Source organism: Symphodus melops (genome assembly GCF_947650265.1).
Source record: "Symphodus melops genome assembly, chromosome: 1".
NCBI lineage: Eukaryota > Metazoa > Chordata > Actinopteri > Labriformes > Labridae > Symphodus > Symphodus melops.
This window is the reverse complement of record NC_136691.1, coordinates 31,875,366-31,893,284: the sequence shown is the minus strand read 5'-3', so window position 1 is coordinate 31,893,284 and position 17,919 is coordinate 31,875,366. Positions and strand designations below refer to the sequence as shown.

Below are 17,919 nucleotides of genomic sequence, written 5' to 3'. Positions count from 1 at the left end.
TTTTCCTAGGGCCCCAACAGACCCTCGAAGCGCCCCTGCCCCCACTTTGGTGACCAGTGTACTGCAGGGTACTTGTCTTAAGATCTTTAGCCTACATACTTGTTCAATCAGGTTGTATTCGTGCAGCCTTCTTATTGTTAGAAGTATTCTTACTTCTTTTTCTTATGCACTTGTGATGACAGTAACCTCACTGAAATACTATACTATCATCATTTACTCAGCACTGAGGGGTTTATCAAGTCAGTGAGCTCTAATGGCATGAATGTGACAATACTGCCAAAGCATAATAACAAAGAATATCATCATAATCCCTCTTAATTAGCCTACTTGTTCGATCATCAGTCTTTATTGTCCTTTGGTATAGTAGGCTATAAACTCAGTGTTTGTTGGCTTGTTGTTATCAGTGTGTGTGTGTGTGTGTGTGTGTGTGTGTGTGTGTGTGTGTGTGTGTTAGTTTTTGTAGGAATGTTGGTTTCACACTGCGGTTTTTAAACACTCAGTCTCAGAAAGAGGAAGTTCGAGGAGTCCCACGCTGAAACTCGCTTTAAAATCGAGACACTTCCTACTGATGCAAAAACTGTTTGACGTGGGCGACTCCACCCTGATAAATGGAGGCAGAGGATGGGAGCATGCTGCTGCTGCTGCTGATGCGCACTGACTCAAACAAACCAGAGGGATGGAGGACGGCTATGTGCACAACTCTTTGGTCCAACTCCTCCGACAGGAACAAGTGAGATCGATACGGATGTCCCGGCTTGTGGTCCTGACTCTTCTTCTGGTTTTAGCGGCTTTGGGTCTGTTGAGCGCGGCTGTGATTCAAGGACGGGGTCATCCAGCGGGCACCGGGGTGGAGGTAGGCTGTACACCTGCAGATACACGCTCACCTGTCTGCACCTTTCCTACCTGATCAGGCATGCAGGGACAAGAAGTGTTGCTTTTAAAACTAGTTCGCTAACATCAGCACACTTTCTGGTCAAAGTTCATTTCCTGTTGTAATGTTATTAACCCTCTCAAGTCATGATAAAGTGCCAGTTGATGCTCAAATCAAAGCAGCCTTTCTTTATTTTCTCTTCTAAACTCTTGTCCCAGATTAAATCTGAAAACATTTAGGAAACTGAGCACCATATCTGGGACATTTCTTCTGATTTTACGAGGAGGTATCTTCGGGATTTCATAATTATATTGTTTCTTGATATTATGTGTTTTCTTAATACGAAAATATGTGAAACACGTATAAACTAAAAAATATATATCCTCGTTAAACTAATCGATGGTTCCAGGTTTTTTACTTGATCAATATAAACTTGAGTTAAATCATAAAGAAAAATGAAAACGTTAAGATTCTTGAATCTTGGAAAAGTCTAAGTAGTTTATTTCTGTGAGAAATTAGTGATAAAGATAAAAACAAATGACGACTAAATTAAAAAGATAAAAAGAAAACAAAGGCAAAGATGTTTACAACTCATCAATACTTACTCCAAATAATTGGAGGCATGCAGAATTCCTGGTTTTCAATAATAATAATGCTGTATAATTTGCATTTGGATAAACTTGGGATAGTCTGATTCAAACTGAACAGTACGCTCTTGCTTCTGATTAAAGTTTAATTTTTAGGTTGTTGATTAATGAAATGATTAATACATCTGTGTTGGCTTCCGTCCAGGAAATGACGCAGCCCTACAGACATTCAGCAGGTGAATATGATTTATAATGTACAGACATTGTTCTTTGGCCAGTATATACAGTATGTTAAAGCTCATCATTGTGTTTAACAACATCTTTGAATTTCTTGTGCAGCCCTCAGCGACATTCAAGAGCAACCAAGATCCTTCCAGAGTCCAAGTGCCATGCTAACCGGTAAAAAAATCATCTCCCAATGAGCAATTATTTGTCTGTAATGTCTCGTATGACTAACACTTGGTCAGGTGGAAATGCTTTCATTTGGCGGTATTTTCTACTTTCCCCTCGAAGCACATCAGAGGCAGTCTTTGAGTAAACAACGGATCGCATGGTAATACAGGTAGCTGGCATGATCACCTGAGGTTAAAAATATGCTGACTTGCTGCTTTTCATCCAAACGTTTAATTTAATCTTCTGACTAATCAACAAGTATTTTTTGGGGGTTTTTTTGGTGCTTTTTCTCCATTTATTTAATCTAATCTGAAGTTTTACAGTACGTTATGTGTAAATATCTGCAAACAAACATTGGACTGTATCTTTTTGAATGTGTGTTTTGTTTTAAATGATTTTCAGATCTTATGATTTGCACACAATCTTATTGGTTTAACCATTTCAGTTCCTAGTTATTACTTCAGTGATCTTTTTTAAAGTTATTAGTACAGAGTTTAATTTGTTATATTTCCAAAAGTAGTCAAAAAGCAACATTTTGTTTTGTATTTTATTAAAGATTAAAGGGTCAGAAATGATCCTGAAAACAAAGAATGACTGTTCTGCTCTCCTTCTCAGCTCCCCAAGGCGTCCAAAGCGAAGGAGGATTTCTTCAATGGGAGAGTGAGATTGGAAACGCTTACTGTCGCGGAGGATTCAACTACTCCAGTGGGAGCCTGCTGGTGCCCAGAAAGGGCTTCTACAGAGTCTTTTTGCAGATCACCTTTGAGAGTAGCAAACAACCGTGTGAAAATGATGAGCAGCTGAATCTCTCCAACATAGTGTTTTTGTCACAGGACAATTACTGTAAAGATGTGCCTCTCCTCTCATCAGAGGACACGCTGATTTGCAGTGGGAAACCGTGGTCTAAATCTCTCTATACAGCCGGGCTCTTTTTACTAGAAGCTAACAGCAGGCTAAGAGTGATGTCCTCAAACTCTGAGCTTATCTCTAGGAAACAAGAGCTGGTGTTCTTTGGTGCTGAACTTGTGCCTTAATGATCAGTCTGGATGACTACAATATAATCTGCTAAATCTGATTTTCCTTTTTGGGGTTAATTCCACCTTTATCTCCCAGAATAAGTTTTCCTTTTACTTTTACTGCTCATAAAAAGTATATAAGCTACTAAACTTGTAAGCTACAAGTGTCTGCATGACTGCAGGATCACTTTCTCTCAGTGAAGTAATAAGTTATAATTTCCTACTCCCAAAGACGCACTTCCTCCCAATATTCATTTAGACTAAATCAACTGAGGTCAATTCCCGTGTCAGTCTGACTCGTGGTTGGTGTTTGATCAAAGCAGCTAACATGAAAACTTCTCCCTAGGCTCTAAAAATAGTGAAGAGGGTATTTAAGATACTGCATATATGGAGCAGTATGGGATCAAATGAGCACATGTAATGAAAGTGGGAAAATTAACCAGCTGGGCCGATCAGATAGCACTCACTCTTGCTGCCTTGCTCAGCGTTGCATGCTTTTTTTTCCCTGTGAAACCAAAGTTTATCAGTGAAAGTCAACAAAGCAATAATGAAGAGAAATGATCCGTCAGCAGTCCTTGGGACACTTGGCAGACATGATGGTGATGAACGCTGGTTTGGCTCCACAGACTCGAGAATCGCCAGTGGATATATAAAATGTAAAAAAGTAACCACACGTAGTGCAGTTAATAACTCAAATGTTTTGATTTTATGAACGATGCATGTTATCTATAATAAGGCTGATCTGACTGACAGACGGGCGTGATGTAACTGTTCATCAGGAGGCTTAAAACCCGCCTCAGCTCCGGCTCTCAGCCTGTCGTCAGCTTGACTAAAAGTTAGGCTGAGACAGGATTTTCAACATGGCGGCTGCTCCGGAGCCCCCGGCTGTAACAGATGGCTGACGTCACTCATCCGTTCATATTTACCTGAGTTCATCATGTTCTTTAGTCTTAAATTTGTTTGGATTTAATGTCTTGTTTTATTTTTGTATTCATCCCTCGTGATGTTTTATTCCCTGTGTAAACATTTTTACCTGTGTGTGCATTTCCTTCGTCTTGTCTCGCTTGCTTCCTGTGTCGGGCTTCCCTCCATCTTCTGTGCTTCCCCAGAGTTTGGGATTTTGATGGACTTTGGTTGAAGCTTTAAAAGAAGTATTCCTTTTTTGTTGAAAATAAATCTCTAATTTTGTTCTTCCACTGGGTCCCTCTGTGTTTTTAAAGAGCTTACGTAGGTACGCTTGTTAACACGTTTATATTTGTCAGTTTTGACTGTACATGACAGTTCAGACTCATAAAGGACGAAATGATGAAGAGGAAAATGATTAATTTTTATTTTAGTTGTTGACAGCTTAACAAATCAAACAAATGTTGGAGGGTCACCAGTCTGGGTGTAGTCTCTCAGCACCCAGTGCGTTTGTTATTGTTGGAGCTCTGAAGCGTATCAAAGAATCATGTTTCTTGGCTTTAGTCCAAACAGTGAGGAGCATCATGTTGCTTCTGACAACCCCAAAATATTATTACTCCAACAACGAGCGCTGTTAGCAACGAGTGTACAATCACAAATGGGATTCAGATACTTCTGGTTTACTAATCCCCTAAATACTTAACAAAGACAATGATGTCATTTCAGGAAGTGTTGTTAAAGTTTAACTCATTATTAAAAAGAGCCACCAGCATCTTCTTTACACATTAAACAGATCACATTCAAAGAAAATATCATCTGGATTTCTATTTTGATTATCAAGCAAGCAAGGCAGTTTTTCAAAACAAGTTTATTCAATATTACTCTCAATATAAAGGACTAACAGGTTGTGCACAGCCGGAAGAAACAACTGGTAGCAAACTGAAGAGGACTTTACTGTCACTTTATTGTGAGCCAACAACACATCTCACCTTCAGCTTATTTTATTTATTTTTATTATTTATCCCCGAGGGGCAATTAGCGCACCAAGGAGCAGCGAACTGCATACACCCTGACAGAGCAGGGGGAGCAATTCGGGGTTAAGTGTCTTGCCCAAGGACACATCGGACACGTTGCTCGCAGGAGCTGGGGATCGAGCCCTCGACCTTCCGGTTGAGAGACGACGACTCTACCCACTGAGCCACAGCCGCCCCTTACTCAGGTCCACTCAGCAGAAGAAAAGAAAAACTGCTCATGTAGAGTAATCGATAAGTGATAGTGTTAATGATAATAGATACATCATGCCTTTACTTCAAATAGAGTCAGAAATCAGAGTGAGGAGTGACACGGGGGAAAGGAGCCACGGGTCAGATCCGAACCCGGGTCACCACCGGGAGGACTACAGCCTGTGAACATGTGGTGCACACACTAACACCTCGAATGTGTTCTTCTTCTTTCAGGCTGAGCAGCACAGTCTCTTCATTAAACAGTCCAGATGTGTGTGGATTAAATCACAGTGTTGCTGGTTGTACCTGCTCACCTGTGTCTCATGATGTCAAACCACTTTCACACAGTGTGGGATATTATGTGGGATATTATGTTGCCATCCTCACACTTTTGTGTATTTTGAGTTCACACCCTTCCATGCGTACAGAGAAGGGCCACTGAGAGAAAAGCAAATAAAATATCATGTGCCCTTAATTGTTTCCAGGAAATCCTTTCATGCCACCTTCTCCTTGAAAGTATTTAAGGAAGCCTGACCTCGAATCTCACATCACTCCCCTTGTTGATTGGGTTTCGTTGCTGCCTACGCTTTCATTCAATGACTTCATGTTCATGTGTGCATTCCTTTCTGTGTGGGCATCGTGCCATTGATGATGAAATCTGTGAGTCTCTATGTGTGTCGCCTCCTGCACCGCATGGTTACAGGGTGTGAAATCGTTAAAGCACAGAGCCAAGTTATCGTTAAATGATTGAGACGGTACCTTTAAGAGGGAGAGGTGATGGGAGGTGAAAGGGCAGTTCAATAATAATAATAATAACAATAATAATAATAATTCTTTATTGAAAGACTCAAGGTCCATTTGAACAACACACAGCAACACACAGGTTAAAAAATAGGTGGAAGACAATTATACCAATGTGACTGCTATCTTACAGAGCTGAGACCAGGATTTGTTAACAACATTATGATATTAAATAAGCAAGATTCAAGTATGTAATTAATTAAATCAGTATGGACCTCAGATAGAACGACACATGTGGAATAACAAAGAGAAGGAACCAAACCAGCATGTCTAAAGAGCTTTATAGACTTTTAGACACCTTTTGGTTTTCAGTCACATATTCACAACCCACCGAATATGATTCTGTGACCCACTTTTGGGTCCCAACCCACCAGTTGAAAGCCGGTTGTCAGGATGAGGTCCTCGAGTCTGACCAGGATCAGAGCCAAGAGTAATGAATATCTATTTTGTCCCCTCTTTGTATCCGTGCACTGATTCAACGCTCATTCTTTCTACATTAAAAACACAATGACAGTGAACAATGCAGTCCACACAAACCATCCCACTGAGAAGACAGCATTAGAAATATAGTTCACAATACAATTTACAGTAAACATTAAACTTTATGATCAATGATGTTAAAAGACAGGTATTTAAATGAGGTCAAAACACCTCTGTGCATATCTAATAAAAATGATGCCCTGTTGTGTTTCTCATTGTACTCACACACAGCACAGACTGCAGGTGACATCACAGAGCTTGACTGAGATACATGAAACCGTTTGTGTTGTGTATACGTGTGGTAGTGTCAATGATATCTCAGGACAAAAAAAAAAAAAGAAAGTTTGCACATAGATGTGCTTAAATGTGCACAAGACTCCTGGAAAACACACGAAAAAAGCAAATAAAACTAGAAAAAAAAGAATGTGACACCTTCAAAAAAGATATCGATCAAGTTCAGTGGCCTTGGGGCGTCAGTGAGTATAGTGGTTAGTACGTGCAACCCATGTGGTCTTCAAAGCAGGCAGTCCCCAGTTTCTGACTCTATCTCTAAAAAAGGTGTAAAAAAAGGCGAATTTGCTTCTAAATAAAGCTTTTAAAACAAAATTCAGAGGAACTCATCCTCTTCCCTACATCCTCTCGTTGATGTTTCTTCTTAAACTTCCTTAGAAACAAAAAGATCGGCTAATTAAACTGCCCACACTGTATCTCGTTTCTCTGTGAAGTTTCTGAGGAAGCATTAACTTAAAAATCCTCTCTGATAAACTACACTGGGTTTCACTTGACACCTACACCTTTTCCTGAATTAAGCTCGGATTTTTTCCGGCATGCATTCTTTTGTGTGTGGGCTTACAGAGACATAAAGATGATGACAAGGCAAAAACTGGGCATGCACCGTTTGGTGAGTTTAAAGACTTTGTGTCTGAAGGTGCTCATTGTTTAGGTTCTGTTTCAGATTATTGCAGCTTCTCTTTGACAGACAGATGCTGGATCAACATCCTGGGGAACACTGAGAGCGGACTTCTGTCTGACAAATGTCTTCCTGCAGTCGTCTTTGAAGGATTTACTGCTGTGTCTCCTTTGAAAAATTTACTCCATGCATGCACTTCCTGCATGTCGCCAGAATGTCAGGAATGTGTTTGGCAGTTTGTTGTCTGTATAAGTCAGGGTGTGTGAGCAGCAATCATTAACCGTAATGACGATTGAATTCCTTTTTATAAACACCCATCACCTTCCTGTCAGCAGCAGTTCAGCCCATAAAAGGTTTACACCTCTGTTCGGTTTATAATTGAAAGAAAAGGAAAGCAGTTTCTCTCTGCTGTTGTATTAAACTTCCTCTCAACATGAAATACTCAGCGAGTATTTGTTCTTGTTTGTTTCACGTCTGGATTTCATTTCCTGTTTTAATTTGTCGCTTTCGTCCTTTGTGTTGTTTGTTACTCTTGTTTGATTATTTTTCTGGGGTGGGTGCATTATTTCCAAGTTTAGTCTTTAGTGTTTCCTGATTGATCTTTCATATCCAAGTACACTCTGAAGAAGGCTTCCTGAAGGTGTGGGTGACTGCTGACTCAGTTTGCAGAAATGTCACCACAGCTGCAGCTTTAAGGCCTCTTCATTGTTGGGATTGGTGATCCGTTAAGAAGCCAATGTACAGAGTCCATCAGTATTATCTAATCCATTCACACACAGAATGAGGGCGCAGCAGTGGGATAAACTTGGGGTTCACCAAAGAGACCTGTGACTGCAGGCGCTGGGAATTGAACCCCTCACCTTCTTGTGAAGAGACAACCAACTATTTCAACTGAGTCGCAGGTTCACTGGGTGTTTCCCTGATCTGAAGAAGTGAGGACAGTAATTCGCTATTATAACAAAAACACATTTGAAGGAAATGTTTAAAACAATAGAGTTCATGATTTGTTGTCATCATGACTGAGATTTATCATAACCTCAGACCACAACTTATTAAACAGTCACGGTTCAATTGTAACCTGATGACAAAAACTGCAAACTGGGAAATGAAAGTGCTATATTTCTAAGATCATGAACTCTTCCAAATAATGGTGACGAAAACGTTGTCGAATTGTCAGAAAGAGATCCAGTAATATCAAGTTGTGTAATACTGCCAGTAATGACAGACAATAGTTCAAAACAGCTGCAAGGGCAAACTTGAAGGAGGAGGGTTTTTACTTTTCTGGTAAATCATTAAATAATAAAGAGCTTTTTGATTACAACATAATTACACCAAGTGCTGCTGTTTTGGCGTGTACTGCATTACCACTTTAGGGAGACCACAGGTGTCAGGGTCTTACTGGTCTGAAAACATTTTGTTTAACTGCTCAGCACTCAACCCCTGTGTGATGTGAACCACCCTGCACTAAGACAATTAGTATTTCACATCGAATGGCATGATGTTGCTTGTGTTAAAGGAAGAATGTGCAACATTTGACACGAAAAGAAAGCAGAAAAATGACACAGTGTACATAATAATGCCTCAAAATGTATCCAAGTCAAAGCATATCAAGGTAACTTATTTATAAAGCACATACATAGACAAAGGCAGCTCAATGTGCTTCACGCAGGGAGGACAAGCTTAAACAAATACAAAGCTAAAATATTCAAATAAAGATAAAATCATGCCAAAGGAGAGTTAAATCATTTAAAAGAAAAATGCCAGGTGCCCCACTATGGTTTGCCAGCAGCCATTAGAGTTCACATATTATCTCGCTTATCAAGTTTAAAGAAGTCTCAGACCTACAAGTCTGTACAGTTTCTTCTTCTAAATCCACTCTGATCCTGTATTTGATCATGTCTATAAACCCCTCTATTTCAGCCCTGCTCAGAACAGGCTGTTTCTGTGTCTGTAGCTTTAAATATGTAAATGAGCGGTGTCTGACCACGCCCCCTCTGGCTTTCTCGCTCCATGTCCTTTTGTTTACGGTGAGAAGGCAGACTCAGAGGTCAGAACAAACCTGGGGGAGGGGCTACTGCCCTTTGTGATGTCATGAAGGGAAAATCCCCAAACGGCCTGTTTGAGCACACATTTTATGAAAAGTAGAGCGGATGGACTTTTTCATAATTGAGGGGGTTTGTGGACAGATGAAGGACACATAGTGTTAGAGAGACATGGTGACATATATTTTGCATAACATGTGATCTTTAAAGCAAATTGATTTCTTTATATTTATTACAAATATGTTAAAACAACATGGATGCTATTCATGGAGATGACGCCACGGACGGTCGTCCTGACGTGTTGGTGTGCGTTGTTTTGTTTGTTTTTGTGCGTTAACTTAGTTTTATGTCAAAATACATGGAGCTCTTTCACCAGAGAAGAGCTTATGAGCATAAGGGCCACAACTCCACCGGACGAATTTCACACTTTTTGGCGGAATCTGCAGAATTATTGGACATTCTGGTCAAAGGTGCCCTCACCTTTGTCGGCGCTGTGAGATGACGATGTAGAAGAGGACGAAGGACGCGGACTACGCATCGCTCTACCAGGCATCTTTCTCTCCAACGACCGCTCGACGAACTTCGGCTACTGATGGAGAGAAACAGAGAAGCCAAGTGTCTTTACTCTTTACTCATCTTTACTGAGAAACTACAACAACAGTTCTCAGACAGCTCACGAGCTACAAGTCTAAAAGCCACTCTGTAAGTGACCTGTGTCTGGCCAACAACCTGAACGAGTTCTACTGTCGCTTTGAAAGACAATGGGACAACTCAGAAAGCAAAGACTCCACTTCACTACTTACCTCACCCACCACTGCAGAGACACAGGTCTCTCTAACACTGTCTGCCCTAACAGCCCTCTAGCCCTCACCCTCGCCTACAGAGCCAACAGGTCTGTTGACGTCACTGTCAGCCTGGCCCTCCACTCCATCCTCAAGCATGTGGACTTCAACACAATGATCCCGACAAGGACAAGCTCTGTCAGCTGAATGTGCCCGACTTGGCCTGCAGGTGGATCACAGACTTCCTGTCTGACAGGAGTCAGCAGGGGAAGAATGTCTCGGACAGCAGGACCATCAAGTCTGCGTCCTTTCTCCTCTGCTCTTCTCCCTGTACACTAACAGCTGCACCTCCACTCAGCAGTCTGTCAAGCTGCTCCAGTTCACAGACGAACTTGTGGCTCAAAAAGTCTATATGAGCGCAGTAGGTGAGTATCTTCTACATAACTGTGGGAATCATTATCGCTCCTCTGCAGGATTTGAAAAAGAGGGAGCACAGCGATTAAAGAGAAGGGCTCCAAGCATGGTGTGAACTACGGGGGAGCAAGGGGGTCTCAGCCCCCCCTTAATGGGACATGAGCCCCCCTGGAAATATGATTTGTGAAATTTTGGGGGGTCACTTAAATAATGGCAAAATGCTGTTTTTCCCGTGGTTGTCCTTTATTTTATTATTATTATTTTGTGTTATCATAATGATGGATCATGTGTAGAATTATGCTATTTTCAATGTATGATTTGCGCATCACTATTTCACTTTAATAAAGATGCCGGCCTGCATGCAGTTCTTGTCCTTACCATTCAAGAGTGGGGGCGCTATGCCTTAAACGTCACTTTAAGTCAGACATCGGAAAAAAAGACCGTGCTGGACCTTTTGTGATTGAGACTCGCCAGATTCAGCAGACTACTGACGTACTGACGACCATCAAAGAGAGTGGCGGTAAATCCACACTGAAAGCTGAACAGCGCCCATCCATGGGCCTGTTTAAAGGCGTTCCACTTGTTGAGGGGAAAAATCAACCAGCGTCAGTTTTATCAGTCTGTGATTGACGGCCTTAAAAGGCGACTGCCAGAATCAGACCTTGTCCACATGTTAAAACCCCTGGATACGCACTTCTGGCCACAGGACCGCAACGCATTGATCCTGTACGGAGAAAATGAAGTACGGACACTTGCTAAAAAAACTCAGTGAGTCAGCTAGAGAGGCGGTGGATGAGTTCTGCGAATGGAAGTTGCAAAATAAAGCACCAGGCAAAACATTGGAAAAGCTTTGTACAGCAAGCAGAACATATCTCCCCACCTCATCAGAGTGTGAGAGGGGTTTTTCACTTTCACTTCTCATGACACTGACAGCAAAACCCGCAATAGACTGTGCGAAAACAACCTCTCATCGCTCCTTTTTGTGGATCTTAATGGACCCCCATTAGAGAGGTTCGACCCAACACCCTTCATCAAATCCTGGATTAGATCAGGACATCGCCTGTCCACATCCTGGGCTTCTGGACCAACAGCAAAGGTTGCTGATCCCAGGCCTGTGTGGTCACTTCTGTTCTATGGTGAGCGCTAATCTGTAGGCCTATAAACTGTATTATTAATTGTTAGCACTGTGTTGTTGGTTATTGCATTAAATGCTGCACATTTTTATAATGATTGCGGATATTATTACATTGGCGGGCGTTACACAGCCTGGCCGATTTAAAAAAAAAGTTTTTAATTATGATGGTCGTGTGTGTTTTGTCATTGATTGGTTTGTTGATTCGTGTTATAGTATTTCAGAGGTTATTTTGCGGACTTGATCTCTTGTAGACAGGCTGACATGTTTTGGTTTTGATTTAGATTTGATTAAGATTTAATGCATGTGTGGAGGTTGGATGTGATATATGTGTAACCAGGTTAAAATGATATATTTATTTTTTATTTACTCAGGTATTTTGTTGGACTGCACCTGCTGGTTTAGTGCATTTTTTTTGTATTGATTGTTATTGGAGAAAGAAACAGCAAGGATTTTTTTTTTGTTTTGTGACTCGAGATACTAAGTTAGTTGCAGTTCGGGTAATTTGATGAGTAAATATTATGTCTAAGGTGCAATGGAGATTGCCCAGAAATATTCTTCCACTGAGCAGCAGCACCAGACCCAGCAATACGACAGGCGCGTCAAGGGTACCTACCTGTCTGTTGGTGACCGTGTCTTGGTTGCTAACAAGAGGAAATTAGCTGACAAGTGGGTGGATGGTGTGTACGCTGTTGTTGATGCGAATCCCGGTATACATGTTTACGGAGTGGTAGATGCGGCGGGACACACAAGAGTTGTACACAGAAACCTCTTGCTTGAGGTTAACTTCCTGCCATTCCTTGGGATTGACCAATGTGGGGATGCCCGTGTGACAGATTTATCGTTGGACAGTGGGGAGTCTGACCAGGATGATTGCCTCTCAGATGAGGTTGCTGCTTCGATGACTGGAGTTATGACTCAGGGGGATGACGCACAAGTTCTCTCTTGTTCCGGAGATGAAATGGAGTCTGAAGTCTCGTCTGTGTCCGAGCTGGTGGGTTCAGAAGTGCAGATCCAGTCTAGTCCAATGCCCAGTCCTTCAACTGCCATTACTAACTGTCCATCTACTTCACTTGCACCGCATGCTGACACTTCAGTTGAACTTGATTCGTGCACGAACGCTGGGGCTGATGGTGAGGTCAGGACACGTGCAGGCAGATTAGTGAAGTCAGTAAATAGGTTGATAGAATCCATGGTTCAGAAACCATTTTTGAGGGGTCCGAAACTTTCATTTGCTAATCGTTCTCAATTCCCTTTTGCCTTTGAGAGTTGAGAAGTGATGATACATATTTGACTCTTTTTTTTTCTTCTTCTTCTCTGTGAGAGGTCTTGGTAGGCCGCTCTTCTCTTTTTTTTTGTGGTGTGGCAAGTGTCTATGGGTTTGAAAAAAGGGCCAAGTTTTGTGTGGCGTATTAGGCGTCGCATTTTACTAGGGGAGTTTGGAGACTTGATCAACCTCTTTCTTTCCTGATCCTTGTATGTGAGGTAACTTCTGAGTTGTTTAGGGAGACCCGGTCTTTCTTGTGACTTGTGCCAGGTTTTGCCAGTGAAGACATTGCCTTTTCTGTTTTTGGTCACTTAAGGATGTTGGTGAATTTCAGGAGGGGTGAATGTAACCAGGTTAAAATGATATATTTATTTTTTATTTGAAACTTCACCAAATCCTTAAAAATACTGAAGATATTTTCATTTTGTCATGTTCTTTGTGTATTTTGAGGTTCACTGTACCCAAACTGTTACACCTGTACTGTCCCTTTAAGAGATTGCTGTGTGCGTATTACGAGTAACGTGTAATGTGCGCGCGCTGAGGGAAGGTAAGGCTACTTTGCTCCATTCACGGTTTAGCACTGTTTCTTTTTACAACAATATAAAATGCAATAGTTGCAATTATGGTTCACTCGTTGCCTTTGTGAGCATGCAGAGCAAGCTGCATTCCGAATATAAACTTCGTCATTGAGCTTTTAGAAGTTTATTAGCGGACACGTGTTGCTAAATGCTACGGGGTTTCCCGTGTGTTCTGTTAACAGGGGACTGGAGACCTGTGTGAGAAAGAACCGCATGTCACAGAAATGTGTTTTTGATTTGTGCAGATGCTGCAGCCAGCTCAGTTCTTATTAAATGAGAAGTCGCCAGCAAATTGTGATCCGAGTCCTCCATCTTCCATCAACATCACAACAGAACACAACGCAGATATCACGACCAGTAACGGATGTGCACCCAGAGAAGTTTAGAACTTCAGCAGGACAGAAACACACCCGTTACATACGCTTACATGTGTTGACACAAGGCAAGTAGATGTATAGGCTTGTAATAATGGATGTTTTGTGTAAGTCCTCCCCCCATATAAGTGAGCCCCCCCGACAGCCGCGGTATATTTCACACACTGGCTCCAAGAACTAATCCCTGGGGGGATGCAGCATGTCAAAGACACTTTATCAGATTCATATCTACCAAGAGTAACAAACAAACACTGTGGTCTTCTAGAGACCTGGACCAATGAAGACGTGTCACTTGAAGTACAATTCAGTTTTTCAACCTGTCAAACAGCGCTCTATGATCTACAATGTCAGAAAGGTGTCATATGAGATCCAAATACACCAAAACTGACACTTCCCCTAAATCAGTATTGATCTTTATATTTCAGTACTGTGGTTGGGTCTTGTTATGGAAAATTTTACTGTGTTATATGCGTTGTACAAAAGGTCTGATAGAATCTAAAATGTGTCTACATGCACAGCCTATTTTGTTTTCCATCATTTCTCTCCCTTTATTCTGTTTCTCATTGTGTGTACATGTGGGAAGAGTCACCCACGCTCTCTCTCACTAGACTCCAGCTCCTTCTCAGCCTTGGGAGATGCTAAATAGTCACGTAGTCTCTTTTCTCACACTAGATCAGTGGTGTCCAAACTTTCTTTCTTGCGGGCCAAAATTGTCGCGTTAGAATCGCTCACGGGCCACAGGGTTTTTTGTGGGGTTTTTTTTAAATATTGGAAGAAACTTTTTGTATTTTGACCTCTTCAAAAAATAATGTAAATACACAATAACTAATTGCAGTGGGAAACTGTTGTGTTCTAATTTTTTTGAAAGAATAGTCAGGCTTTTATAGGTCTCCCTCGCTAACATGAAAAAGAAAAAAAGAATGAAATATGCCATCTGATAAGGCCTGGGGCCAAAATCTTCTGATTCTTCGATTTGAAGTCAAGGGCCACAAAAAATCCACTCAAGGGCCACAAATGGCCCCCGGGCCGCACTTTGGACACCCCTGCACTAGGGGATAGATCGTGCCCTGCCAGGTGGGCAGTGGCTCTATGTGGCGTGATGGGGGAGTGCTCTGTGTAATGTGATGGAAATGTATAAGTTTTCATGTTTGCCTTTTTTCGGGGCCTCTTTCTCTCCTCACCGTGTGAGAGAGAGAGGTCTTCGAACGCTGATTCTGCCATCAAATAAATGTTCATTGAGACCAGATCGATCTTGGGGTTCTTTTTTGAATAGATCTTCTCACTCTTTATTTTCACTCTTTGGAAAAATTCCACAACAGTCTGAAGCCTGATTGAAATTTGTTAGCATGGTGTCTAGACATCCAGAAGGTGTAAAGTTGAATAAAAGCAACTGTCAATAATCTTTGCAATAAAAGGAAGATAAGAGATACAGGTCTGTAATTCTTTAACACAGATGCATGTAGAGCTCTATCTTTAAGGAGTGGCTTAATAGCGATTGTCTTAAGTGCCTTTGGGAAACCACCTGACAGCAGTTAGCTATCAACTATTTGTTGTGGGAAGAAACACATAGACTAAATAGATCAAACACAGGTGAGGATAATCAGTGTTAGTGGATTATATTATATTACATCTTGCCTGGACAGCTTTGGATTACAGCAATTTATTTAAGTTCCTATACTCACTGCAAAGGACACATGTTCTGGTGTTACTCCTCTTGATTGCACTACAGAAGTCATTAACTAACCAGTGGTAATGACCCCCCCCCCCCCCCCCCCCCCATGAACTGGTTTCTCTGAACGTTCACAGTTCAAACTTCCTTCTGACCTCATTTGTAAATCAAAACCATCTACCTGTCTATTAGACCCTCCTCCTCCTGTCCTGGGAAAAGCCTGCTTACCCCCTTTGTCTTCCCTAATAATGGTCATCATATCATCCTCACCTCTGGTTTTGTTCTCTGTTCTTCCATAGTACAGAGACAGCACTGGGAAGAATCACGAATGACCTTCTCATGACATTTGACTCTGGACTTTTAACCATCCTCATCCTCCTTGATCTGAGTGCAGCCTTCGACACCGTCTCTCAAAACACACTCCTTGACAGACTCGCACACAGTTCATTCAACCCTGGCCCCCTTCTGTTCATCTTCTACCTTCTTCTTCTAGGCCATATCTCCCCTAGGTACTGTATAACACACAGTTACATTGCTATGCAGATGACACCAAGCTCTACCTGTCCACCAAACCTTTCCGCCTACTTCCCTGACTAATTGCATACAACAAATAAAATCCTGGTTCTCTTGTAACTTTGTCATGAGTTGGTTTTGTTTAGTTCCCTCCTACTGGTGTGTGTTGTCTGTTTTCCCCTGTCTGTCTGCTCCTCCTGTCTCCTCCCACTGTCTAGATTTGCAGCAGGTATGTTCCCAGGTGCCGCTCATCTTCATCAGTTTCAGTATTTAAGCCGCTCTCCACACACAGTCGGCGCCGGATTATTATCTTCCCCACAGTGGTAGTATTCTCTGATCAGGCTCTCTTGTATTTTTGATTTGTAATTGTTTTTGTGACTATCGTGTATTTACCCTCCTCGTGTTTTTTCCCTACATCAGCGCTCCCCACAAAGACTCTCCTGCTCCTCCGTCCTGTCGACCTGTCTGCCTGTTGTTCATCTCACCTGCCTTCACCTCACGCGTTCGGGATTCGGGATTCGGGATTAAGGATTTTTTCACCAAGACTGTCACTAGATTTTCATTCGCACTGCTCATGGATGAGCAAGGACTCCCACACATTAATTGTCACTCGACTGTGTTTATTAAATTTACTGTTCACTGATAACTGTCTCTGAGTCGTGTGTCTGGGTCCAACCAACAGTGTATCGTAACAAACTTCCTCAAATTAATGACGAAACTGAGTTTTTCTTCATCAGCATTAAATCCCCAATTTCAAAACTTGACAGCTTTGTTCTTACCATTGATCCCTCCATTCTCGGTTTATCCCTCCCCTTCAGGTTAAGAGTCTGGGTGTCATCTTCGATAGCACAATATCAGTCCAAGCTCACATCAATAATGTCACCTGCTTATTTCCATCTACAGAACATAAATCGCCCTCTGCCAGTCCACCATCCTCGTCAACGTCCTGGTTACATCCTACATTGCAACCTTTCTCCTTGACCTCCCTCTCAAGTTAATTTAATGATGTATTGTTACTTTGTGGTTTTTATCTCTGCTTTATAAGGTGACCTTGATTGACTTAAAAAGGGGCCTTTAAATGAGACATGAGCATCCACCTACCAACAAAATGTGAAATAAACCCATCCAGTTCTTTGATTGCACAAGTCCTACAAACGTCAGAATAAAGTGCTCCGTTTCAAGTGTTCTCTCCTTGTGACATCACAAGTGGGATATTGGTAAGCAAGTCCCGTCCTCTGATATCTTTGTTCAGATTCTGTTTTTATTCTTGCTACAAATGGTTGATGTCCACTGGACAGGGGAGGAGCTCGTTGCATTTAAAGAGACACACACACTAAAACGGAGCGTTCTGAGTGAGCTGGTTTCTACAGGGTCACAAACCTGCTCTGGTGCTGGATACATGGTATCTTTGGACCAAAGCACAGATGTTTCATTTAGACTGGAGCACAGGGGACTGTTTGAAAAGGTGGGAAAAGGGTATATTGTGTCCTCTTTAAATAAAATGTATTACCATATAAGTATTACTTTCCCAGTAATTACCTCCTTATTTCCAGTGGTATTACACCATAATGCTCCACAATAACCATTACCGGATTAAAGCCTGGTAATAAGGGGAATGTAAAAAGAAAGATTTTTTTCAAGGAGAGAGAGAGACAGACAGACAGACAGACAGACAGACAGACAGACAGACAGACAGACAGACAGACAGACAGACAGACAGACAGACAGACAGACAGACAGACAGAGAGAGAGAGAGGGGGGAATGACACACTGGAATGGCCAAAGGTCAGATTCAAACCCACCTGTATGGGGGACTATAGCTTCTGTACATGAATGATGATGTCTTTATTCAGAAGGGCCATCAAACGACAGGCATTAAGGTCAGCGTAATTCAGATTAAATCATCTATAAACTGTTCTTGTGTAGTTATTATTAGACTTCCTGTTTCTTCAGATTTTTTCCTC

The 17,919-nt window shown here is 41.7% G+C and overlaps 3 protein-coding genes across 3 annotated transcripts in view; 1 reads left to right on the top strand and 2 right to left on the bottom strand.

Moving 5' to 3' along the window:
• Positions 1-17,919, bottom strand: part of araf (A-Raf proto-oncogene, serine/threonine kinase) — a 153,878-nt gene that overhangs the window by 34,787 nt on the left and 101,172 nt on the right. The window lies entirely within an intron of this gene.
• LOC306831604 (lymphotoxin-alpha-like) lies at positions 502-2,926 on the top strand. The gene is made up of 4 exons (XM_079355782.1): positions 502-853; positions 1,664-1,694; positions 1,798-1,857; positions 2,467-2,926. Exons 1-4 carry the CDS (start codon positions 677-679, stop codon positions 2,883-2,885), a joined length of 687 nt encoding a protein of 228 aa, XP_079211908.1. The 5' UTR covers positions 502-676; the 3' UTR covers positions 2,886-2,926.
• Positions 11,385-17,919, bottom strand: part of rabl6b (RAB, member RAS oncogene family-like 6b) — a 144,229-nt gene continuing 137,694 nt past the window's right edge. The window contains exon 17 of the transcript XR_013780804.1: positions 11,385-11,398. The gene's annotated coding sequence lies outside the window, so the exon portion shown is untranslated. The remainder of the gene's footprint in view (positions 11,399-17,919) is intronic.